Genomic DNA, 26,678 nt, shown 5'->3' on the forward strand with positions numbered 1-26,678 from the left:
AGGGCAATGGATTGCCCTGTGATACTGAACTTATCAAGGTAAAGAGAGGCCGCAATTTTGATTTTTACCCTCGTGGTGCTGCACTGGTTTTTGGCAAACCTAGTGAACTGTGTATTTTCCCATACTAAATTTTATTTGGACGGAACTTTTATTAGCCAGTTTGGTGAAGAGGCCCATTTGTTTTCACACGTTGTTCCAGTGTGGGATTTTTTTAAAAAAGGTCGCCCGTTTGCCTGTAGTTGTAATAAAAGTATAAGTTTGGAAGAAACGAACATTTTGCAATTTGTTTTTGAGAGTTTGTCTTCGGAATTGGCATACTTAAAGTTGCATTTAGCTAATATATCAGCTTGTGCAGTATTATTAAAAGTATGTGATCGGTATTGGACTACATGCGCAGCCTGATGTTGGTTGGTGCGGCCATTCTACGTTTTTATGAAATCATTGGCAAGTTAATAAAGAAGTAAGACTTTGTTTGAAGTATATGATAAAAACTTCGGTGGTAACATAGTTATGTTACGTGAAGAGTTTTTGCTACATTTCCCTTAAAAAAAAAAAAAAATAAGATAATTTTTTTTTTGGTCATCGTTCACGCCTTTGTGAATTCGTACCTATGGCCCGGCGTGGCATTAGACTCTGGAGTTGGTGAGGAAGGTCAGGAAAGCCAGCGCACGCCTAGGATATTAACTTTGTTTTTTTGGCAAGTCTTTAGCAACGAACATCTGAAGAAAGACTAAACCGTTGATTGAGAGTTTAAGAACTTTATTTAAATAATTTGTTTGTACTTCAGTATTATTTTTGTAGATTTTTTATATATTTGTATTGATTGTCTTGTTTGATTTTTGGTATTAGGGCAGTCAGTAAATTTTGATATTTTATAGTGGCCACGCCTCACGCCCTTATATATTTTTATACTTGTTGTTATCAGTATTTATATTTTTACGATTTTTTAAAGGTTATTGTTAGTATCGCAAATGGGGATAAGATGCTGCCATTATTAACGTCAGCTTTTGTAACTAAGCTTGTATGGTTATGTATAGTAAAAATTATTTTTGCAAATTTCTATTTTTTAATAACATACGTCCAAAGTCTTGCCTCTTGTTTGTTTAATGGTTACTCTGCTAATATATCCTTTCAATTTTTTGGCCTGACCCCTGGGCAGTGGTGTGGGGAATTTATATTGTTTAGCTTTTTATGCCTGGTTTTAATATTTATTTTTTCCCTTCGCGCCCAGAGTGAGTCGGGGACGCAACCCCTCTTCCAATTAAGGAGGAAGAAGGGTTACAACCTGCAGCCAATACAACGGCCCGAAAATTCCCTCCGTCCGGCTGTCCGTCCGTCCGTCCGTCAAAAGCTTGGCAAACTCATACTTTTGATGGACGGATGAAAATACACCCTCTAAATGTCCGCAAGGTTTATTTCGTGTCAAATATTATTAATTAGGTAAGTTTTGAAATTTGTTTAATTGTTTAGCTGCTTAAATAATAACATTTTAACGTACGTGTGTACATTTCAAAGGTTGATTTTTGAAACAAAAACTGTTCGAAGCAAAGAAGTGTAATTAACTTACGTATAGTATCTCGTAAAATGTTTAAATAAATACCAGAGTGAGAAAATTTTATTTTAATGAGTTATTAGTGCAAAGCTTAGGCATGATCGTAAAACTTACATACATAAATGCTTATACAGGGAAATGTGTCTCCAAAATTCAAGCATCTCGTCAGCTGGCAGCGTTGAAATGGAAAAATGATCCTAATGAACGTGCGGAATGTTGTAAATAGGTTTGTGGCCACGTCTACATGATTACATGTTAACCGGGTGAAGCCTTTTTTTCTCGATAATGGTCTGCGCCGTATTTGGTAGACGGCCTAAGCATTGACTGTAGTGTAGTGTTTGCATCGTACAAACAGTTTTAAATGACTTTATTTTTTATGGAAGTGACTGTGTTTGATGACGGAGATTCTAACTTGTAACGAGGCGTACGCCCGTTACGTCAGCAGCGAGTAGCCTTTAGGGCACTCACACACGGGTGACTTTACCGCAGTGACTGAGCGACAGAAAGTCGCGGCTTCAGGCGACAGTCGCTTGAATCAAGCACACGAGCGTCATTCTGTCGCAGTAGTTAGCATGCCTTCCTGTACTCCTTGTTCGGAACGCACATGTTAATAAAAAAAAACAAATGAAGACAGCAATGGGTGCGTCCGCTAGTAAGTCAGCGACTTATTAGAATCTGTTAATAAATAAAACTTTGCCTTTCTCTTTCTTCTCTTCTGCATCCAGGTCATTCCAGTTTGTGTTAACACTTTACACACACCTGCTCACAACTTCGTTTTTAAATTTCTATTACTATAATTTTTTTACTGAGCAATTATAGAGTCCAGGTGGTTTTTCTACCTCTGAAATGAACAGTTCAGATTCTATATTGGTTGTTGAAAGCCGTGTCGCTGCTCTCGGCAGTCGCTGCTACACTTGATGTCGCCCGCGAGGAGGGACAGGTCTGAACACGCGTGTTCCATTGTCCTCGGCGATCGCTCAGGCGACTGTGTGTACGCGGCGACTCGCGACAGAAATACAACCAGTTTCGTCTTTTTTAGTCGCGGCGACAAAAATGACGCTCCTGTGCATGGATCAATTACAAAGCATTGGTTCCATCAAGAGAGACTTTTTAAGTCGCTGCGACAGAGAGACTGAAAGTGGCCCGTGTGTAAGCGCCCTAAGTCGGTGAACCGTCCAGCGAGCGTGTATGACGCAACAAAAACACACCTGGGAAGTATTGGAATGTTCTCGGTCTTATCGACCACTGCAGCCATCGAGTGTTTAAGGAAACTCGGTCCATTAGGAGTGACCGGGATACTCGCCTCGACTATCGACGCCGCCAGTCTGCCGCGAGGACAGGGCGCTGGTCGGCGCGACGGAGAAACATGGCGGACGACGGCAGTATGGTGTGTTGAGCTACTCGCCCGTGGGTCACGGGTTGGGTTCCTCCACCAACGAGTGGCTACTCTCGGGGTGGGTTGGGGGCCCCGACAACGAGTAACGCCTGAAGTCATCGGCGAAGCTATCGCCCACGTAACAGATTCGTGTCCACCAGCCAACACCCACCACTCACTGGGCGAGTGGACCTCAAAGCGACGAGCAACGCGACGACCAGTGACGTGGGTTGGAGTCCTCCACCAAGGAGTGGCTACTCGCTGGGCGAGTAGTGGTAACCCGGACCCACTGCACCGGCACGGCTACAAAGAGGATCTTCACGAGCGCAGAGCGGGTGCTCGCACAGCGAGTGCCGTCTACATGGCAGAGGTGGGCAGGGACGTGGGTTGGAGTCCTCCACCAAGGAGTGGCCACTCGCTGGGCGAGTAGTGGTAACCCGGACCCACTGCACCGGCACGGCTACAAAGAGGATCTTCCCGAGCGCAGAGCGGGTGCTCGTACAGCGAGTGCCGTCTACATGGCAGAGGCGGGCAGGGACGTGGGTTGGAGTCCTCCACCAAGGAGTGGCTACTCGCTGGGCGAGTAGAGGTAACCCGGACCCACTGCACCGGCACGACTACAAAGAGGATCTTCCCGAGCGCAGAGCGGGTGCTCGCACAGCGAGTGCCGTCTACATGGCAGAGGCGGGCAGGGACGTGGGTTTGAGTCCTCCACCAAGGAGTGGCTACTCGCTGGGCGAGTAGAGGTAACCCGGACCCACTGCACCGGCACGACTACAAAGAGGATCTTCCCGAGCGCAGAGCGGGTGCTCGCACAGCGAGTGCCGTCTACATGGCAGAGGCGGGCAGGGACGTGGGTTGGAGTCCTCCACCAAGGAGTGGCTACTCGCTGGGCGAGTAGAGGTAACCCGGACCCACTGCACCGGCACGACTACAAAGAGGATCTTCCCGAGCGCAGAGCGGGTGCTCGCACAGCGAGTGCCGTCTACATGGCAGAGGCGGGCAGGGACGTGGGTTGGAGTCCTCCACCAAGGAGTGGCTACTCGCTGGGCGAGTAGAGGTAACCCGGACCCACTGCTCCGGCACGACTACAAAGAGGATCTTCCCGAGCGCAGAGCGGGTGCTCGCACAGCGAGTGCCGTCTACATGGCAGAGGCGGGCAGGGACGTGGGTTGGAGTCCTCCACCAAGGAGTGGCCACTCGCTGGGCGAGTAGTGGTAACCCGGACCCACTGCACCGGCACGGCTACAAAGAGGATCTTCCCGAGCGCAGAGCGGGTGCTCGCACAGCGAGTGCCGTCTACATGGCAGAGGCGGGCAGGGACGTGGGTTGGAGTCCTTCACCAAGGAGTGGCCACTCGCTGGGCGAGTAGTGGTAACCCGGACCCACTGCACCGGCACGGCTACAAAGAGGATCTTCCCGAGCGCAGAGCGGGTGCTCGCACAGCGAGTGCCGTCTACGTGGCAGAGGCGGGCAGGGACGTGGGTTGGAGTCCTCCACCAAGGAGTGGCCACGCGCTGGGCGAGTAGTGGTAACCCGGACCCACTGCACCGGCACGGCTACAAAGAGGATCTTCCCGAGCGCAGAGCGGGTGCTCGCACAGCGAGTGCCGTCTACATGGCAGAGGCGGGCAGGGACGTGGGTTGGAGTCCTCCACCAAGGAGTGGCCACTCGCTGGGCGAGTAGTGGTAACCCGGACCCACTGCACCGGCACGACTACAAAGAGGATCTTCCCGAGCGCAGAGCGGGTGCTCGCACAGCGAGTGCCGTCTACATGGCAGAGGCGGGCAGGGACGTGGGTTGGAGTCCTCCACCAAGGAGTGGCCACTCGCTGGGCGAGTAGTGGTAACCCGGACCCACTGCACCGGCACGGCTACAAAGAGGAACTTCACGAGCGCAGAGCGGGTGCTCGCACAGCGAGTGCCGTCTACATGGCAGAGGTGGGCAGGGACGTGGGTTGGAGTCCTCCACCAAGGAGTGGCCACTCGCTGGGCGAGTAGTGGTAACCCGGACCCACTGCACCGGCACGGCTACAAAGAGGATCTTCCCGAGCGCAGAGCGGGTGCTCGCACAGCGAGTGCCGTCTACATGGCAGAGGTGGGCAGGGACGTGGGTTGGAGTCCTCCACCAAGGAGTGGCTACTCGCTGGGCGAGTAGTGGTAACCCGGACCCACTGCACCGGCACGGCTACAAAGAGGATCTTCCCGAGCGCAGAGCGGGTGCTCGCACAGCGAGTGCCGTCTACATGGCAGAGGCGGGCAGGGACGTGGGTTGGAGTCCTCCACCAAGGAGTGGCCACTCGCTGGGCGAGTAGTGGTAACCCGGACCCACTGCACCGGCACGACTACAAAGAGGATCTTCCCGAGCGCAGAGCGGGTGCTCGCACAGCGAGTGCCGTCTACATGGCAGAGGCGGGCAGGGACGTGGGTTGGAGTCCTCCACCAAGGAGTGGCCACTCGCTGGGCGAGTAGTGGTAACCCGGACCCACTGCACCGGCACGGCTACAAAGAGGAACTTCACGAGCGCAGAGCGGGTGCTCGCACAGCGAGTGCCGTCTACATGGCAGAGGTGGGCAGGGACGTGGGTTGGAGTCCTCCACCAAGGAGTGGCCACTCGCTGGGCGAGTAGTGGTAACCCGGACCCACTGCACCGGCACGGCTACAAAGAGGATCTTCCCGAGCGCAGAGCGGGTGCTCGCACAGCGAGTGCCGTCTACATGGCAGAGGCGGGCAGGGACGTGGGTTGGAGTCCTCCACCAAGGAGTGGCTACTCGCTGGGCGAGTAGTGGTAACCCGGACCCACTTCACAGGCACAAAGAGGGTCTTCACGAGCGCAGAGCGGGTGCTCGCACAGCGAGTGCCGTCTACATGGCAGAGGCGGGCAGGGACGTGGGTTGGAGTCCTCCACCAAGGAGTGGCTACTCGCTGGGCGAGTAGTGGTAACCCGGACCCACTTCACAGGCACAAAGAGGGTCTTCACGAGCGCAGAGCGGGTGCTCGCACAGCGAGTGCCGTCTACATGGCAGAGGTGGGCAGGGACGTGGGTTGGAGTCCTCCACCAAGGAGTGGCTACTCGCTGGGCGAGTAGTGGTAACCCGGACCCACTGCACCGGCACGGCTACAAAGAGGATCTTCCCGAGCGCAGAGCGGGTGCTCGCACAGCGAGTGCCGTCTACATGGCAGAGGCGGGCAGGGACGTGGGTTGGAGTCCTCCACCAAGGAGTGGCCACTCGCTGGGCGAGTAGTGGTAACCCGGACCCACTGCACCGGCACGGCTACAAAGAGGATCTTCCCGAGCGCAGAGCGGGTGCTCGCACAGCGAGTGCCGTCTACATGGCAGAGGCGGGCAGGGACGTGGGTTGGAGTCCTCCACCAAGGAGTGGCTACTCGCTGGGCGAGTAGTGGTAACCCGGACCCACTTCACAGGCACAAAGAGGGTCTTCACGAGCGCAGAGCGGGTGCTCGCACAGCGAGTGCCGTCTACATGGCAGAGGCGGGCAGGGACGTGGGTTGGAGTCCTCCACCAAGGAGTGGCTACTCGCTGGGCGAGTAGTGGTAACCCGGACCCACTTCACAGGCACAAAGAGGGTCTTCACGAGCGCAGAGCGGGTGCTCGCACAGCGAGTGCCGTCTACATGGCAGAGGTGGGCAGGGACGTGGGTTGGAGTCCTCCACCAAGGAGTGGCTACTCGCTGGGCGAGTAGTGGTAACCCGGACCCACTGCACCGGCACGGCTACAAAGAGGATCTTCCCGAGCGCAGAGCGGGTGCTCGCACAGCGAGTGCCGTCTACATGGCAGAGGCGGGCAGGGACGTGGGTTGGAGTCCTCCACCAAGGAGTGGCCACTCGCTGGGCGAGTAGTGGTAACCCGGACCCACTGCACCGGCACGGCTACAAAGAGGATCTTCCCGAGCGCAGAGCGGGTGCTCGCACAGCGAGTGCCGTCTACATGGCAGAGGCGGGCAGGGACGTGGGTTGGAGTCCTCCACCAAGGAGTGGCTACTCGCTGGGCGAGTAGTGGTAACCCGGACCCACTTCACAGGCACAAAGAGGGTCTTCACGAGCGCAGAGCGGGTGCTCGCACAGCGAGTGCCGTCTACATGGCAGAGGCGGGCAGGGACGTGGGTTGGAGTCCTCCACCAAGGAGTGGCTACTCGCTGGGCGAGTAGTGGTAACCCGGACCCACTTCACAGGCACAAAGAGGGTCTTCACGAGCGCAGAGCGGGTGCTCGCACAGCGAGTGCCGTCTACATGGCAGAGGCGGGCAGGGACGTGGGTTGGAGTCCTCCACCAAGGAGTGGCTACTCGCTGGGCGAGTAGTGGTAACCCGGACCCACTGCACCGGCACGACTACAAAGAGGTAACTTCACGAGCGCAGAGCGGGTGCTCGCACAGCGAGTGCCGTCTACATGGCAGAGGCGGGCAGGGACGTGGGTTGGAGTCCTCCAACAAGGAGTGGCTACTCGCTGGGCGAGTAGAGGTAACCCGGACCCACTGCACCGGCACGACTACAAAGAGGATCTTCCCGAGCGCAGAGCGGGTGCTCGCACAGCGAGTGCCGTCTACATGGCAGAGGCGGGCAGGGACGTGGGTTGGAGTCCTCCACCAAGGAGTGGCCACTCGCTGGGCGAGTAGTGGTAACCCGGACCCACTGCACCGGCACGGCTACAAAGAGGATCTTCCCGAGCGCAGAGCGGGTGCTCGCACAGCGAGTGCCGTCTACATGGCAGAGGCGGGCAGGGACGTGGGTTGGAGTCCTCCACCAAGGAGTGGCCACTCGCTGGGCGAGTAGTGGTAACCCGGACCCACTGCACCGGCACGGCTACAAAGAGGATCTTCCCGAGCGCAGAGCGGGTGCTCGCACAGCGAGTGCCGTCTACATGGCAGAGGCGGGCAGAGGATGAGTCAGGTCGTCACTGGGTCCTGAGGTAGCGCGTGACAGAGACATGAGCCGCGTCACTAGCCGGTGTTTAGTGAACCCCGTCGCTAATTTGGATTTTCAAAAATAATATTCACGTGAAATGAATACTGTAAACATAACAATGCAAGACAATTATTAATGAAATAAAGTCACTTGGTTCTAAAGAAATCCTTAATGGCGTGATATATCTTAATAATTAAATTAACTGTTTCGAGGAATTCTCTTAACATATTTTTTTTAGAACTCCGCCATAACAGCCGAGTGCCTTCTTTAAATATCTTTGATTATAATTTCAATAAGTATTGTAATGGGATGCAAAACTGAACCAAGTGTGTGTGATAAGTCGGAAATATTATATGTATCAGTTTACTTAGTCATAACTTATGTTTGCAGGCATCTTTGGTAAAAGAAGCTCCCCGCTTTAGGAAGAAAGCTCAGATTTCACCTTCAGATGTTTTGTTTCCCGGGATATGTAAATGTTTTTTTCTCAATAGTCTCATTTTTGAGAGGTTTTATTTTATAACCCACACATAATATCATTTTCGTCCCATTTTTGAAACTAATTCAATTAGTATTTTCAAGTTATCCAGCAACAAAAACCACAAACGTTTACGCGTGCATGGTACAATTAACCTCTGCCAAAATAAATAAAAAGAAGTGTAACAATATGATCATCATTTCAAATAATTTTATGTATGTCCACAACCAAAACGAAAATTTCGATAAACTAAAAGCTTCATAACCATAAAATATTTTAAGATGCAAAATAACGAGTTTTAGGTTATCGAAAACCAATTATTATGGCTAGAATACGGATCATGCCTTTAAATCATACTGGTTGGTGCTTTATTTCGAGGTTGGTAATAGCGCAGTGACTAACTTGATACAAAAGCTTAGCTTCAGCCGCCTGTTCACATCACTCACACTTATTATATTAAATGGTTAAAATTAAATTTAACAGAAGATTTTAAAAAATAATAATATTTTCACTTTTTTTTAGTTTTTTCTTTTGCGATGCGGTTTAAATAGTGTTAAAGTCGACTCGGAGCTATCAAATCAAAACAGTGCCACCTTAGAGGCATAAATATTAGAATCTGTTATGTGTCAGATGTAACACGCGTTTATCGGGCAATTTCAATTGCGAGATCTTGCTCCATTTAGAAATAAAACTTTCACTACCGCCGTATTTAATTTTTGCATTCGTGGTTCAGCTAGTACAAACTAAAAACGCAGCACAAGTTAACACATAAGAACAGGTTTATACACACTAGTAATATTTTAGTTTTTGGTAAATTCGGGTACAATTGCGTATCAGAGAGGTTGGTCTCGGGTACCGGGTACAGAGATTTGGGTACGTGTACCCGAATTCAGTACATCTGGCAACACTGCTGCCCTCCCCGCGCGAAGGGCGACGAACGCTGTCGGCCGCCGCCAGGGGCGCATGCGCCACTGGTACCAACCCAGGCGCGCACAAACACCAATAGCTCCCGACCCCAGCATGGTTCAGTCTTTTCTGCCCCGACCAACTCTTCTTCCTGGACCATCCTTCTTGTCCGGTACTGAACCTGCCGGCTTAATGCTTGCACTGTTTAACCCCGCATGAATGGGCCCTGTGTCTATGCAGGTTTCACCTGGACCCAACTTAACCAGTATCAATCATCAATCAATCAATCATCAATCATCAAGCATCAATCGCTGCCATGGCCCGGCAAATCCCCAAACAAAGCTCATGATTAGAGACCTGCACAATTCGCGGATTAATTCGGTGATAGGCTAGAATTCAAACACATATACCTCTTAGATAATTTTGCTATTGGCTTACTGTTCATCTGGACGAATCTCAAAACAGTTATAAACCCTCAACCAAAGAAGGATCGAACCACAGACAAAACAGCTGAGACGACTTACAAGTCGGCAGCCAATGAACTTGCGTTATTTGCCCGAGTGTACAGGGGTATGTGCAGTCTATCCTGAAGGCCATCGAAACCGCGAATTTTGCAGGTCTCTACTCATGATGCATGCGACCGTCTCCCTGCATGGCTAATCCCAGCATGATTATGCGTAAAGGCTTCGGTATGGAACGCACCTAGAGTCTTCCCTAACCCAGACCCTTCCCAAACAAACACTTAGTTCTAGCTTTGAATATATATACTGTATAGAAGTCGCGAGTGGATAGGATTTACTCTACGTTTTTCAGAAGCGTATGATGAGCAGCTTGGGAACTTCACCGCTGCAGTGCGCTGCCGTAACGCCCTGTATCGTCTTAGTTGTTATTCACATGTTAGAGCGCAGCTCTGTCGCCCGCTGTCATTCCCCGCACCCCCGATCAATCATTCACTGCAGCTCAAGTTCGTTTAACGGGAGGGGGAAGGGGTGTTTGAAGAGATCGACACTTGTTCGCTAGGGACCACCACAAGTCGATGCCCTAGAGATGGTGGCGATTGCGGCGGTGAATTAACCAACTACCTCAAAACCGTATTAGAAATTTTAACCTGGGCTGGCGACTTCTATACAGTATATATATTCAAAGGTTCTAGTTGCTGTTCCAGCTGTCACGTGGCGAACGTTTGTGTGCTTGCCAGTGGAACGGAATGTACATTTTAGTGCAGGAAATTGTAGATAACATATTACACCCAAAATTTTAAACGAAATGTAAACGGTTTTACTAACATTTTACACTGGAACTGCACAGGCAATTTGCTAATAAAAGAACTGTTCCTGTATCGCACGAACTAGTAAATAAGGCATAAACTAGTGTACTTGTCATTGAATTCTGGTCGCTAGCATAATCGACACACATCCACAGGAAACAAGCCCGTCATAATTTCGCCAAAAGTTGAGGTGAGCAAGAAGGTGTCCACATTTTTTTTACGAGAAAGTTCCACTTCCTCATAAAACCATTTCTCTGAGATTTTTAGAATATTTGCTTCAAAAAATCGAACCAATTATTTCTGAAAAAATAAAAAAAACTAAAAGTAATTTTCAAATCAAAATCAGACTTTGGCTGTATAATATAACTGATGAGATTTTTCTATTATTTAAAAAGGGATTTCTTTTCTATGTTAGCATATTCTCGTTTATTTTAAAAATCATGATTTCATTTTTAATAAATTTTTTATTCATACTTTCTCAAACCTAACAATTTGCTCTTAAAAATAGTATCTAAAATAGTCAAGTTTTTTTTGTTTTGTTTAGTTTTGTGTTTTTATCACTTTTGTAATAATTAGTTTCATTGTATTATAAAACTGTTCAAATTAAGCAGGTAGCATAAAGAGAATAGTAGCACTCACGCACATGCTTGCTGTTGTGATCGTTGAAATTGTGCAAAACGTAATGCTTCTGTGTAAATGATGTAAAAATAAATAAATAAATAATAAAAATATAGCCGTGTGTATGACAATTTCGCTTCCTCGACAACCACCTTCTCCTGGCAAACGTCAGAGACCGGCATCGCACACAGCCTTGTACACGTAGCTCAAAGCACAAGCTTGTTCGCGCGACAATACCGCCGAAAATCAGCCATGCACCTTAATTGGAGTCACTCGGGATGCATCTCAGCGCAGCACAAACTGCATTGGCGAGCAATTGTGTCATCGCGCTCGTCCGTGGTTATCGCGTGTAGCGAGAGCTACTGGGAGCAGCTCAAAGGCATGGCGGGTTCCACGTGTCGGTAGTTCTCTGCGTGCTCGAGGTTCCAAGTGCCAAAAAAAAAGTGGTTGTCTGTAAAGTCGGTTTACGGACGATAGTTTAACGAGACAACGTCATAACAAAACATTGATGAATTGATTGCATACTTTTATGAATAAAATTGAATCATTTTAATTTTAATAATAAAAGAATAAATACTTGAAATTATACTAGTAATCAGATTTTTAAAATGCAAGAATAATTAACCTTTATTGCCGAAATTTTTGTTGTAATAAGCAATGGAAACCACATTAACTTTTCACTTCACTTTATAAACAGTCGACGAAACAGTTCACGTGTAGATGTAAGTTGTGTGCTGCCGCTGTCGTTCTTCTCCTCGGACGCATAGGCCAATCGAGTGGAGGAGAGATAGATGCGGCGCAAGCGTACAATGAGCGTAACGGGACAATGAGTCATCCTTTTTCGTGCGTGCAGCCGGCGTTCATCGATTTATGAGACGTTGTCACGTCAAAAAGCGTGAATAGGTTGAAAATTAAAAGATATTTTTGAGATATCTTCGATATTGCGTTATATTAACAATAGTTAGGCCCATAGCATACTTTACGAAAACCTGAGACGTTAAAATCATTTTGAAAATGAATAATTAAATTTAAAAAAAAAAATGATTTCGCAAAATGTACTTTTAAACCGAGCGGGATTATAATATACAATATGATACCGTGGGAAATATATCTTCTGTATCGTGTTCTATACTAGAACAGGTAGGGCTTAGCATGCAATAAGATACTCGAAAGTTAGTTTAATAAAGAAACAAAACTATCGCATGAATGTTCCCCGCCCAAATTCCCTATATTCCCGCGCTTGTTCCGTAATGACGTCAAGAACAACCATGATCGTGATGTCATCAACATTGTTATGGTATCGGGATCTAGACTACTTTCCATACACACTCACCAGATACTAACCAAATTTTATTTTCAAGCTGTAAATGTCACGAAAGTGATCATAATTATGAACTTTTGCGTGATCTTTTTTTTTTTAACCGGTTCTAAATAATATTTATTATATATCTATTTATAATGTTCGAGACGAAACATAAAATGCAAGAGAGTCAATTTGATAAATATACAGGAAAAGCCCTCAAACAAAGTAATGACAAGACAAGTAAATGAACACATAGCATCTGAGACAAAGTCTTGATGACGGAATAACTAAGCACTTCCTGTATCCCCAAATATTACTTAGAATACTTAGAGAACTATGTAATTCATATTTTGTTCATTAAACATTTTTTAAACACAAATTCTATTAGTCTTAATGTCAAAAATGTATATATTTGAATACAATAAATTACATTTATATCCGTGCGTGTATGGATCCTTAAATTTATTACGTAACTTCACATACGTTAAGAATGCTGACACGATTTAATTTTTTTTTTACTCAGCTTTACACATCGTTTGGTACCTTAAAAAAAATTCACATTGGAGATTTTCCTTGAAGACGTTTTTAATTTAGGGCTACTTCAAAAACATTTTCAAGAAACAAAAAAAAAAGCTGAAATAGTTTTTAAATAACTGCGTTGGTAAGCGACAAGACCGCAGTGATTGTTATCAATGTAAAGTAAACAAATCGATGGCAAAGTTCAAGGTGGCAACAAATCTAAAAACACTAGGCCTTAGTTCAACTAAACCTTTTCCTGCTGAACTAACAGCACTAATTTACTGTCACAGACTGCAAACGGATTTCAAATATTAGTTGTTCTTTATTGCGTATCCAGTTTATATAAAAGTTCTATAATTCGAAAATTTCAAAATGAAATTTATTTTTGTTATAGTACAGTTTCACATAAACACGTGCAACTGCTTACATTTTTTTTTACGTTAAAATATTGGTAATTATACAGCTTTGAAGCACAAAACATCGGATTCCTTTCTTTATTTAATTTTGTGTTAAACGCAACTGGATACGCAAAAAGGAACCATTAACATAATTTCGTGGCACTAAACTTAGTTTAGTTTGATTAAATTCAGTCTAACAAGAATTAGTAACTCGTTTATATTAGTAACAATTGACTGTAAAAGTCCGTAGCAGTGTCAATTTGAAAGTTTGGTAGAAGAATACAAAAAATTTAGAACTGCACTAATAAGAAATTTTACGATGTTGAACTAGAACAAAACATTACATAATATAGTATCCACCCATGGACACACATACAGTACTCAGTGTCTAGAAGTCTTTGGTTCTCATGTACCTTACACACATAATTGCATCTCAAGTAATTTAGTTATCCCACTAAAATTAACAATAGGCTCGTTGCCGCGCACAATTCAAGCAAATATGAAGTCAGCACATAAAATCTTTGTGTAGTTGATGCATGAAATAGGCCGAACATAAAAATTCGTTCAGATAGTGTGTGAACAGATGGCCCCAACTGAGAAACGAAACACAGTTTGTGGGTCACTGTGAGACGGATACGCTGGTGAAGACTAATGTTTCGAAACTGTCACTAGCCAAAGTTTACTGACTGAGACACAGGAAGAAAATTTTATTCAAAGTGGCGTTGAATTCGGGGAGAAAATCAAGTGTTCCTCAGTTAGGTTTGGCACGATCGTTCTAGCAGAATGAATTGTCGAGGGCTTATTAAAAAAAAACTTGAGATGCGTTCAATTAAATAAGTTTTTTGTTTGCTTGAAGTTCCGGAGTGGGCATGTGACACAAATATTCTGTAACTAGGCCACTTGAAGAGGATTTGGATCCTGCGACTCCGCAACATTCGAAAGGCCAACGGTAAAATACAAATGACGCTCGCCTCACCTTGGCGGGGTCAGGCAGCCGGCCCAGTCCCAACCCTTGAAGCACTCGCTGCCGCAGTTCCTCGCTGTCTCGCAGCGACGCGAGCGCGCCGGCGGCCGCCACCAGCAGGGTTGCCAACCACAGCTCGCGGCGCGCGGCACGGCGCACCATCGCTGTCGGCGACTACTGGCGCGCGCGCCCCGCCGCCGCCTACTTATACCCGCGCCCCCTCTCCCCGGGCCGACAGCTTCCCTGTTGCCGGAAGCCGTCTCGGAACCTTCCTTCGGGGAACGCCGGGAGGGCGGGTAGCGGAGGGCTAATTAGGACACAGCAAATAAAAATGTATGGTCCCTCCGTAGGGATCGCGCCGTGAGTAACCGTTCCAGGAACCGCCCACCTATCCCCCTCTGTCTCGCTCGCACGACCGTAACGTACCAAGCGAGTAAGCGTGATGCCGGGCCACGTGGGCGGCAAAGGACCTCCCGAGATTCCGGGAACTCGGCTAACTTCGTGTCTGGCCGCCGCCGCTCGCACCCGCCCCTCCTCTAAACAATACCCCCCCCCCTCCCCAACACCACCCAACCCCCCCCCCCCTCCCCAAGGCAGGCAAGAACCAAGGCGACGTGAGAGCGTGTCACTAGGGTGGGGGTGGGAGCGTTGAAACACGACTCTGATCGCCGAACCAGCGGGTATCCCACTTAGTTCCTCCTAATCAAAGGTTATGACTCCAGCTAAGAGAATTTCCCGAATCTGTTCTGCGGCAGCAGAGTGAAACTGCGTAATGGTGCGACACTGGGCTCGCATTCCAGAAGACGCTCGTTCCAAACTCGGACCAGCCTTCCTGATTTCAATTCCCCGTGGTTTCCCGAATTAACTCTGTAATAACTTATAAAAGGCTAAGACAGGTTCCTTTCATTCTGCGGCAGGATTCAGTCACCGAACACCTAAGTACGCTTTTTACGATTGGTCTGGTTTCTGTGATACGTCATGGACACTGAACAAGGAGATGTTTCGTGCTACACTGCTACACTGTCCAGAGGGACACCACTACTGTCGTCCTGCCGGCAGTCAGTAGCAGACGTCAGTAGTTGAGTACAAGGCCAGAGAAGCTCACTTTGGTGTCGAAAGAGATTTAAAATGTGTGTGTCTTTAAGGGTGGCTGGCTTGATCATCGGTGACTTCCCAGGCCGTGGTCACAACACTGTAATTTCGTAACACGAGCTTTCATAATCAAATTCTAATTCAGACAATTATAACTGTAGTAATTTTTATACATTCCGTTGTGATGACCGAGGTTTTTGTTATAGCTGTTTAAATTAAATTTGTCAAAGAGTCACAACTACTTAAAATAGTATTTTTAAATTTTTATTTGTGTTATAGATACTTTAATGTAATAAGAATATCAATTGAACAAATACAACTATCATAAAGGTAACACCGTATTAAAAATTGAGGCACTACATTTAGAAGGATGAGTAAAGATAACCTATAACCAAACACACTCAAATACATGTATTCGTGTACGTTGCGATGATGGAAAGAGGCGAATGTTTGAGTATCCTACTCAGAGACTTAAGGCCCGTCTACAATAGTCCAAGTCTGTGGGTGGTCCGTGCTCTTAACTTGATGTGAATGACGTCACATTGTCACACGGAAAACAGCCCTGTCCACAATCGCGATGTCAGATGTCCAAATCTACTGATATCTACAGTAGTCCCCAGAGCGCAGTAAATATAGAGCGCAAAAATAAGTGTTTTTCGATTGTTTTTGTTTATTATTTGTATGCTTTATAAATGTGTACACAGCTAAGTTGTGAAATTTGTGAGAGGTCATTATATTTATTTATTCTGTAATGCAAACGTAATAAATGTCCGTTATTTTCGGTTTACCTTATGAAACGGAAACCGGAAACAGCAAATATCAAGAGTGTTCATTCATCTATGCTACCAAAGGACACACATTGAGACAAAAAGTTCAAGTTGACCAATGTATTTGGAGCATCGCCCACACCACGCTTGGCATCAGAGGTTTCGCGTGGGCCTATCAGTGATGAGAAGACTAAGATGTACATCAAGTTCTGTCCCTGCCCGAACACGCCCGAATATTCACCTTCGGCCAACCTCGGGAATTGTTTTATTTTTGCGCAGGAAGATGAATTCAAATATTAAAAGTGGTCGGTTAGGTTAGCTACATTAAAACACTATGGATGGTTAGTTAGGTTAGTATAGCTACATTAACATAAACAGAGAAATATAAATAGGATATATAAATAAGCCCGAGGTTGGCCGAAGGTGAATATTCGGGCGTGTTCGGGCAGGGACAGAACTTGATGTACATGTTAGGCTTCCCTATCAGTGAGCAGTGTCCGCCGGACACAGTTTGGAACATTGCAGTTGTGGACGGGACTGCAAGGGGACAGCTGATGGCTCGAACCACCCTCCGGGGCTTGGTTCGACCACCAATCCTCGAGCGCCCGGAGAATAGGACACGCCCTCGTGCTTAGCAAACTGCACGTCACATGGCCAAGGTGGTCGGTACTGCCACTGGTACATAGCTACGACTACATGCAGTTTCAGCCTTTCGACTCAGGAACTATTCCAACTTTTATTTCTGACACAAAACAAGTAAACTAAACTAATTTCCTTATTTAAAGAATGTATGTGTATTCCTGCAAAGGATATATACATAACAAGAATGTTGTAGTTAAATCTCTGGAATTCAACACATCATATAGCCTAATCTCAGTTAAGGCTGTACGGTTCTCACAAAATATCATTTGATTTGGATATTTGCCATTCCGAATTTATTTTACCTTTGTCATAAAAACTAAAGATATCACCAAAAAAATATTGTAATAAGTAGTTACAATTACTGAAATTATCTATACAAATATTTGAATGAGGAATGGGGCTCTCGATGAATTATTTTAAATTTTGGAACCACTTCCAACATCATAAGAAAAATAAAATAATATAGACGTTTGAAAACTTTCTTTTTTTGTTTAAGCATTTCTGTTGAGCCAACTGCGGGGCAAATGTGATATTATCTATACATATTTTTGACATAATCTACTACGCTTATAATGCATATTTATAGTTTTTAAGCATATGCATACCTGTATTATAATCGTCTAAATATACATTTCAGAACAAGTCTTTGTAGCACTTCTGTTGAAATTGACATTGGTTGCCTCCGTGCGCTTCTAGGTATCTCTGAGTCCACAATCTTCCATAGATTTTTTTACATACGTGACTTGGGATAGTCCTGTTATCAAAACCGCACTTAACTATTTTGATCAAATAACAAGAAACAAAAAAAAACATTGCCACCCAGTCATTAACTATGTATTAGTAGAGCTAAGAAATACCATCATACAAGAGAGAGACTACACATGTCAAAGTCCTCCCTACGTGGGATCAAGCGAAGCCCTTCTTCTATTGCAATTTCGATAAAGCATCCTGCATCCCACATAAGACAGTGACTGATTTGAACCACAGCAAATTATAAATATTTGTAATATTATATATAAATGGCTGTTGGTATATATGACGTTGACAAACTTCGACACCATTTGACCGATCACCATGAAAGTACGCACCTCTGAGTGTTTTTTCACGAATAATGTTTTAATGCTATCCATTTTGCTATAACTCGCCAATAGATGGCATTGCAGTGCATAAACTTCTACACCGTTCAACCGATCGCCATGAAAATTTATATATATATATAAATAATGCGTGTGTGTATATATTTATACAGAGAATATTTTCACACTATCCACTTAGCAATAACTCAACACTAGATGGCGCTGCAGCGCAGCAACTTCTATACCGTTCAACCGATCGCCATGAAAGTTAGTATATTGAGATTTGTACGGTTCTTAATCCTCAATAACACTAAACCGTGACTGTGACTGTGATTAGTATTTGGTGCGTGAGTTTAAAACGGAATACCATTTCAAACGCATGATATATTCTAGATTACAAAAAAAACATATATATGGAGGTAAATATATAAACACTGGCGGGACCACATCTGCCAGATTCTGCTAGTATATTGTTAAGACCTAAGTGGGGGGAACTGAGTTCGTAAGGGATAGCCCAATTATTTTTATTACTTTTTTTATTAATTACTAATATTTACATTACTGATAAATAATTGTACTTAAAAATGTCCGATCACCAATCACTGGCACTTAAAAAGGTTTATTCGCAAGTCACTCAATGTCTGCCAAGTTCCACAGTTCGCACTCCTCACTGGAGCTAGTCTCAACAGTGGTTCGCCCCTTACCTCGCGCCTGTCCACACACACAGTCTCGCGCCACTCTCGAAGGGATCTCTCACCCTCTTCGCCGATGTCGCACTTCCCTTTACTCGCGGAACTCTCGGAACTCTCGGAACTCGCTCGAAACTGCCGCGGAAGTCGGCGTCGCTGCTTATGTACTTGTGGCGCACCTTCTCGAACCGACGAGAGTGGTTGTGACGAGTCGCATTATCCCGGGACAACCCGACGCCCGAAAAGTCCAGAAAGGCGGTGTTTATTCATGCCACTCCGCGCGGCGGCCCGTGGAATTCCCAAGGCCGTTCAGCGATAGATAACGGCGAGTAGGAAGAGTGATGATGAGTAAGGGGAGAGGGGTGGTGAGCTCAAGCTGCTCTTATGCGTACATGACATCAGTGGCCATGTGAGACACCCCGAGCCAGACTACCTTTGGAGGGTCCGCTCAGGTATGTGGCACGCGTCGCGGCTCTGCTTCGTAGTTCGTAACAATATTATATATATGGCAACTTATGCTAAATTAAATTCGGACTACTTTTGCATTGACTTTTTATATTTCAACGTGACCTGACGCGACATCTGTTAATGTAAAACAGAACTAGTATGATAGTGTATTTTATAGTTATTAATAAATTGTTCACAGCTATATTAATTACAGGCATGGTGACTCATTCTTCTCGGACTGGTTGACAATGCAATTGCTGCAGCAAGAATTTTGGTAAAAGCTACAATGCTCGAAGATATTAGAAGCCCATTTCGCAAACTGATAAGTTGTGATAGGTGCTGCAGGTCGTTTATGGGAAGAAAGTTAAAAAAGGAATAGCATTACTTGTAAAGTTATGCTCATATACAAGCTAAATGACGAATATGTACCCACTTGGCTTAATAGTCCAGTCAAATTAGCGCTCAACCTCGGAATGAGAGATAATAAGCTGAATTTTCGTATATACCTTCATTTTGGCATTCTAAAAGTTGTCTCAAAAGTCTCATAAAATCTCGTGTCTGCGTCGTAAGTTATTCAATGTCAAAGGTGTAAAAAAAAAATAGTTGTTCACGATTAAATTGTAGAGCATAAATTTTGCGACAAATTTTATTTGAAATATTTTTTCATGCGCTCAACCGTTTTTGCGATAGAGGGCGGTGAGCCATACGTACTGTAATGCAAGGTCAACCGTGAAAATGTGTGTGAATACTACCTTGAATTTTCAATTATTTGTATTATTATAGTATTATAGATTTTCATTGCAAATCAATTTAAATCGTAAGAAATGTACAGCTGCTGAATAGAGAATAAAATTAAAATATACTAACTCGTTTTACTTCTACTTAAAATTTACTTTGAATAAATAAATATAACTATCATAATATAATAAGTATAATAAATTATGTAATATCTGAAAACTTACACATTTTAAGATAAACTAATTAATTATATTTCTACTTAAAATCTACTTTTAATAAATTAAGATATACCTACGATAAGTATTTCATTTAATGAGTTTTTAATTACACAAAGTAGGTAAGTATTACTGAATGAATATATTAAAAATATGTAAAATGTTATTGAATACAATGTATTAACTAATAAAGAATACAAATAATTCAAAATTCAAGGTAGTATTCACTTATATTCACGGTTGACCTTGCATTACAGTACGTATGGCTCACCGCCCTCTATCGCAAAAACGGTTGAGCGCATGAAAAAAATTTTCAAATAAAATTTTCCGCAAATTTTATGCTGTACGATTTTTATAATAGATGTAAACATCATTGGAGCAATATTATCGGAGATAATCGCGAAAACTGTTTTTTTTTTCCCCTTTGATCTTGAATAACTTACGACGCAGACACGAGGGTTTTGAGACTTTTTAGACAACTTTTATAACGTCCAAATGAAGGTTTATACGAAAATTCAGCTTATTATCTCTCAATCGGAAGTATTTTATGCTAAAGTGACTGGACTATCAGAATAGTAAGCTGTATGATGAAAATGTTTTTCCTAGTCTTAAATGCAATTATTAAAATAGCGCTCTTGATCTTGACAAATAAATTGAATTGAATGATGCAGATTTAAAGACGACAGAATGCGATAGAAGAAGTATCTACATGAAATTTGAGAATATATTCAAACCTATTTCTAATAGGCTCTCCGAAATGTGAAACACTGTTGGACTCTTATCAAGGACGCCTTAAGAAGATGACGCAGCATCAATTTCGAAAACATCCAAATCTTGCAGTTATCGAGATAAAAGATGGCAGTGACGTGGTACTGCCCTGGGCAGTAAAGCCAGTCCCTAACGAAACCCATTTCCTTAGCAGTTTTCATACAATTTTCTGTTAGTGCGCCTGTCCTCGTGTAGGTAACATTTCAGTACACTTCTAAGGGGTCTGGCTCTGGGTATAAAAGTTTTCATGCCCGAAGTCTTAGCCAAAACCGTTATAGAACGTGTTATATTTTTCTGGTAAACTCACGAGTGGAAGTGAAGAGGGCGGACCCATGAATAGCATTATAAATCCCTATATTGTCTTTTTTGTAAGCATTAGGGGATGGAACAAACGTAATGGTATGCCAAACGAAACTTTATGATGTTAAAACTACCCTTAAATATATTTGGTAAACTAAAATAATCTTAGAAAGAAGTAATCGCAAGTTTTAAAATACTTAATGGAAATCCATTACTGTCATAATAAGTGTCTCCATCACTTCGCACGTGTCTCGGTAGTGTTGCGTTTAAGCGCGAGATTGTGGTAATCGTGGGGTATGTTTCGAAGCGGTTCAAACTTTCGACGCTGCAATTATTTTTAAAACTTCGTCTAATAAATCGATGAACGCCGGTTGTACGCACGAAAAAGTGTCCCGTTACGCACATTGTCCCGTTACGCTGTGTCCAGTTACGCTCATTGTACGCGTGCGCCGCATCTATCTCTGTTCCACTCGATTGGAACAACCATCGATTTGACTTTTTCGAGGCACATTAAACTTGAAACACTCCCATTCGTTTCCTACTTTTCCTATCATCGTCCTATCCTTAACAGAATAACACAGATTGGAAGAAGTTGAATAGCAACATGTATAAAAGTTATAGTTAAAATAATATCTTCGTTAAAGTAATAAACATATTTGAATTAATGAGTGCAAATAAAAGTAAATTTATCAATTAAATTGTAGATTTCATTTCACTCCTTCTTTGTATCCATACAAAATAGTGATAATTCAATAAAAATTATTCAATTTTATTCATAAAACTATGCAATCATTTCATTAATGTTTTGTTATGACGTCACGTTAAACTATCGTCCGTAAACCGACTTTACAGACAACCAATTTTTTTTAAAATAACATATTACTGAATTATACATATTGTGCTGTAAGAAAGTATGTATCAATTCATTTTGTTTATCTTTTTGTTATAATATTATTAAATACATAGCTCAGACCATTGGTTTATTATTTCATACTAGATAGATTTATTATTACTAAAAATTATATTAAATTGTATGTTAGTTAAATTCAAACAAAAAATTAATTATCTACTAATTAAAACATCAACCTTTATTATGAAACAAATGTCCATACATTTATAATAAATAAACAACCAAATCATAGAAACCCACACCTTGTTACACTAAATGAAAATGTGAGATGATTTTCCTTCATTCTAGATTTAAGTTTGTTAAGCGAACTAAGCGGGTTTCTTTGTCTCACTGGGATACAAAATTTTTTAACTACAATTTCTTAAAGTAAGTAGTAAATTAAGTTAGTAATCAAGTAACACATAGTGAACATATGTGATGAATCGGTATTTTTTTTTACTATTACTATGAAATTTGCACATTTAATACTGTGAATTCTTTAGATGAACTGTCTGATTAATGTAGTAATATTATAAATATATAATAAATATACTACATTAAAGCAAAACCAATTTCCTTTGTAGCCGGAGAAGCCGGCTGCCATCTTGTATTGTGACGTCACGGCGGCTATCTTGGATGACATTGACTTTGACCATTAAATTTGACCTTCAAAATTTTCCAAAATCTGCCCAAAATTCACCAAAATCCGTCAAAATGTCCAGTTTCTAGTAAAAAAAAAAAAAAAATTCTGTTAAATTATATAAAAAATTTGAAAAATTAAAAATTTCTCTATTTCGAGCGAAAATTTCCCGTATTGATGGAAAATTTCCCATTTTAATCCTCAAAAATGCCAACGCCTTCAAATTCCCCAAAGTGGCTTAAATTCCCCAGCGACAAGCCGTTTTAAGCCGCCGAGGTCATGATTTTGTCAAAAAGGATGCTATGACTGCCATATTGAATTGTTGCATAACTGTTGCAATTATCGTTATGGCCGCCATCTTGAAAATCAGTATTATTTAAGCTAAAAATTCAAGAAAAACTTTAGAATTCGTAAAAAATTAATTAATAGAATTTTAATAAAAATTATTTTAAAAACACCATTGCACATATCGTTATAGCCTCCATCTTCGATTCTAGAAATGTTTCACATATCGTTACACCTGCCATCTTGGTTGTATATGATGTCATCGTTGCGCATTTCGTTATGGCCGCCATCTTGTATTCCAGAATGTTGCAATTTTCGTTACAACCGCCATTTTGAAAATCGGGAAAAAATTTCAAATTCATAAAAAAATTAATCAATAACGTAGTATTTAAAAACACCGTTGCAATATTCGTTATGGTCGCCATCTTGAAAATACATTATTATTATCAGATTTTAATGGGAAAATTTTAAAAATTTATAAAAATTAATTAATCAAATTTTAATAAATTATTATTTTAAAAATGTACTTCCTACATAATGTAGTCCTTGTTTCGAACCTGGTGAGGAAAAATTTTTTTACAAAAATGTGACCAATCCTTTTTCCACAGAAGCTGCCGGCAGACTGACCTCCCACCACTAATGTCAAGGTATATATCGCCAGATAGTATGACATCATATCCACCATTTTGTTTTTGTCTGCTAGAGGCCGCCATTTTGTTTTCGTCTACTAGAGTGTACTGCCGCCATATTAGTTTAATTTTTCACCTGCTAGAGTGCAGTAATTATTTATTGCCATGGCACCCGCCATCTTGAAGTTTGAACACCAACTTGGAAAATCGTAATTATTTAGCTATAAATTCGGGAAAAATTTCAAAATTCATTAAAAAAAATCACTATTAATATACTGATTGATTCGCTAGATATCTGTCTTTGGTTCGATACTTGATCAATGCAAAAAAATATTTTAGACAAAAAAATACTTATTTAATAAATCATGTTCAAAATCCTAAAAGCAGCTTAAGTTCTTCATATACCACCCTACTGTAAGCCGATATGACCATTATCTTGGAAATGTGTATTAATTGACCCAGAAATTCGGAAAAATTCCAAAATTCATCAAAAAAATTGCTTATTAAAATAATGATTGACGCGATAGATTTCCGACTTTGGTTGGATTCTCGATCAATGTTAATGAGCTGGGAGCCAGGTAAGGCTTCGTTATTTTTGAAGTGCCCGCCGCGGGACAACTGTTTTTTGTTTCTCAACCGTGCGCTTCCCCTCCCGTTCAGCATTACTTCTCCCTCCCTCCCCTCCTGATTCGGTTCCTTTCCCTGCGCGCATGCATATGAGTGATATCGTAGATTTGGTTTTGAGGGCAGTATGACATATTGCTCCTTGGTCGTCGAGCTCTTGAAGCGACAGAAATTAGGAAGCTAAGCTTAAAGTGAGGTTGATTATTTCCATGTGATCGTGAGCAGGATAGGCCTTTTGTAACCTTGTTGAGTGGAATAAGCTCTATTCGCCTTAATCCATTAGTGTTTGAATTTGTAATTGCTTGCTTATGATGGTTCAGAAGCCTTTAAACGATACAATGGGTTCTTTTGATGGTTTTTCATGTAATTTTACTTCATTTTATTTATTTAATTACATTTGGGTTCAAAAAATTCAATTTATATTGTATTAAGTGATTTAATTTGATATATTAGGTTTCCGACTCATTTCGGTATATGTTGATTTATTTAATTTCCAATTGTATCGTTTAAGATTCTATCGGTTATTTCACATTAATATGATCAAGTAGATAACATTTCCACACATTTCAGTCTTTTTTTTTTTATTTATTTCGTTTATGTTTATGTTAGTTTATGTTGTTACTACATTTTGTGCGTGACATTTGGGGGTTCACTTTCGAGTATTGGCGTGCTTGACGATAGTATAGCCTGTATACTAGCCATTTGTATCACGATGTTGGTAATGGGTTTAGCAATCGCAATCTGGTATTGTTTAGGTTCTAAGACAAGGGATAAGATGATTTGACGTTAGTCATTTCTTGGACAGACTCGTCAACAGGCAGTCGATGTCAAATTTAATTTGTGAGATTTAGCGAGGTTTGGGATCGTAGCGAATTATGTCCGATGTACGATGTACACGGCCGATCATACTTTAGTCTTGACCTTGAACTTGTGTTCAGCTATGCAAAACTGGTAGTTACTCTTCGTGAGAGATCTTGTAACGACAATAACTTGTTTGTAGATACGTCAGTTTAATAAACATGTATGGCCAACTAGATGTCAGAGGTTTTACATGGCGTGTGAACCATAACCAGTTCAATAATTAATTGTGTTTCATGATACTTGTGGCATTAGTTGATTGTATTTTACAGCTCTGTCAATCAGTTCTTGTAACAAATAAAAGGTTGTGTCTAAAAATTGATCGTTCTTTAAATGCCACAAACGAATTTCCAATCTTTCACATGCATACGGCATGAACTACTTGGAATTTATTTCAGCATAATTTAAATAAGTAACCAAGGCAGGGGGATCCCGTGGTCACTTTATGATGGTTACAGAAAGGATAACTAAAGCTTAAAATAAATAATAAATTCTGTTTTCCCATAACATTTTGTGGAGTTTTTTAATCATACATTCTACGAAAAACAACACTAGACAAGTTATACATGTCCGACGAAATAAATTCGTTGTCGCACTTCCTAACATGGAAGTCTATTTTTTTTCAGTGCATGAAGTACATTCCAACCAGTTCATGTACAATGCTCTACGTATAGGCCAAGAATCTTCGGGCCACGAGACCAGGTCATGTACAATGTCAGACGTATAGACCAGATGTCTCCGAACCACAAAACCTTCTTCGTCGATAGCTAATATAAAATATTTAAAGCAGTTAATGAATCATCTGTAAGTTCGGTTGCCCATTTAGCAGACCCTGTGCGGACTAAGCTAGAGAGCCTCGCGGCTAAGTCCACATTTCATGAAGCCTAGTCCACACCTCGTGACCAGGCTATGTGAAACATGTCCTAAAGGAACAAATATCAATTAGTTATGCGACCAGTCGAATAGCGCCAAGCAGATTGAGGCCAGGTGCAGTGCCGATGGAAACGGATTCATAAAGATTTATTTATTCCAATCATCTCAATGGTGACAAAGATTGATGTAAACTCCGTGGTGCGCGAACGCGTTTGGCTCTAGCGCAGAGTGAGATGCAACTGAACGAGACCCCTTATGGTGATCAGGCTCTAAGGGTCATCTTCGCACGCTTAAGTGTAAAGGAGCGGTAGTCGAACTAAGCCATGTTTAATAATATAGTCGCACATTGAACAATGTTTTTAATTAATTGGTGATTTATAACAACCAGGAAGTGTTTTATAATCGTCCGTTTTAAATCGCACAGCGCTAATCGATAGTCTCCATGCGCGACTATCGAACAGCCGGTGACGGCGCTCGTTCCGATCGTCGCACTTTTCTGCACCGCAGAACACTCGTTCGAGCTGCGCACTCTCGCACTCGGTCCCGTGCGAGCCGAGGGAGCTCCGATGTGTGTCGTCAAACCTCTCACAAAGAGGAACTGACTAGAGAGGCAATAGAGTTTCTAAAACACTTAAACTGTATATGATGGACACAATCTTTATCTTAATCTTTATACTTTTTACAAAAGAGAGACAGTTTAATTAACACATTATAAAACTTTAACAAAAAATACAACTTTGATTTGAGAAACTTACATCATTCCAAAAGACACTAATTTTTAAATTTTCTTAACTGGCTCACATGGACATGTTTGGTTTGGACCCTCCAAAACTACTGACATATGTT

General features: G+C 42.9%; 1 protein-coding gene across 1 annotated transcript in view; it reads right to left on the reverse strand.

Moving 5' to 3' along the window:
• The window catches only part of LOC134529908 (bone morphogenetic protein 4), a 143,157-nt gene extending 128,695 nt beyond the window's left edge, over positions 1-14,462 (reverse strand). The window contains exon 1 of the mRNA XM_063364466.1: positions 14,313-14,462. Within this exon, the coding sequence (XP_063220536.1) occupies positions 14,313-14,462 (150 nt within the window). The remainder of the gene's footprint in view (positions 1-14,312) is intronic.
• Between the last annotated feature and the right edge of the window lie 12,216 nt (positions 14,463-26,678).

The sequence above is a fragment of the Bacillus rossius genome, chromosome 2 (genome assembly GCF_032445375.1).
Source record: "Bacillus rossius redtenbacheri isolate Brsri chromosome 2, Brsri_v3, whole genome shotgun sequence".
Classification (NCBI taxonomy): Eukaryota; Metazoa; Arthropoda; class Insecta; order Phasmatodea; family Bacillidae; genus Bacillus; species Bacillus rossius.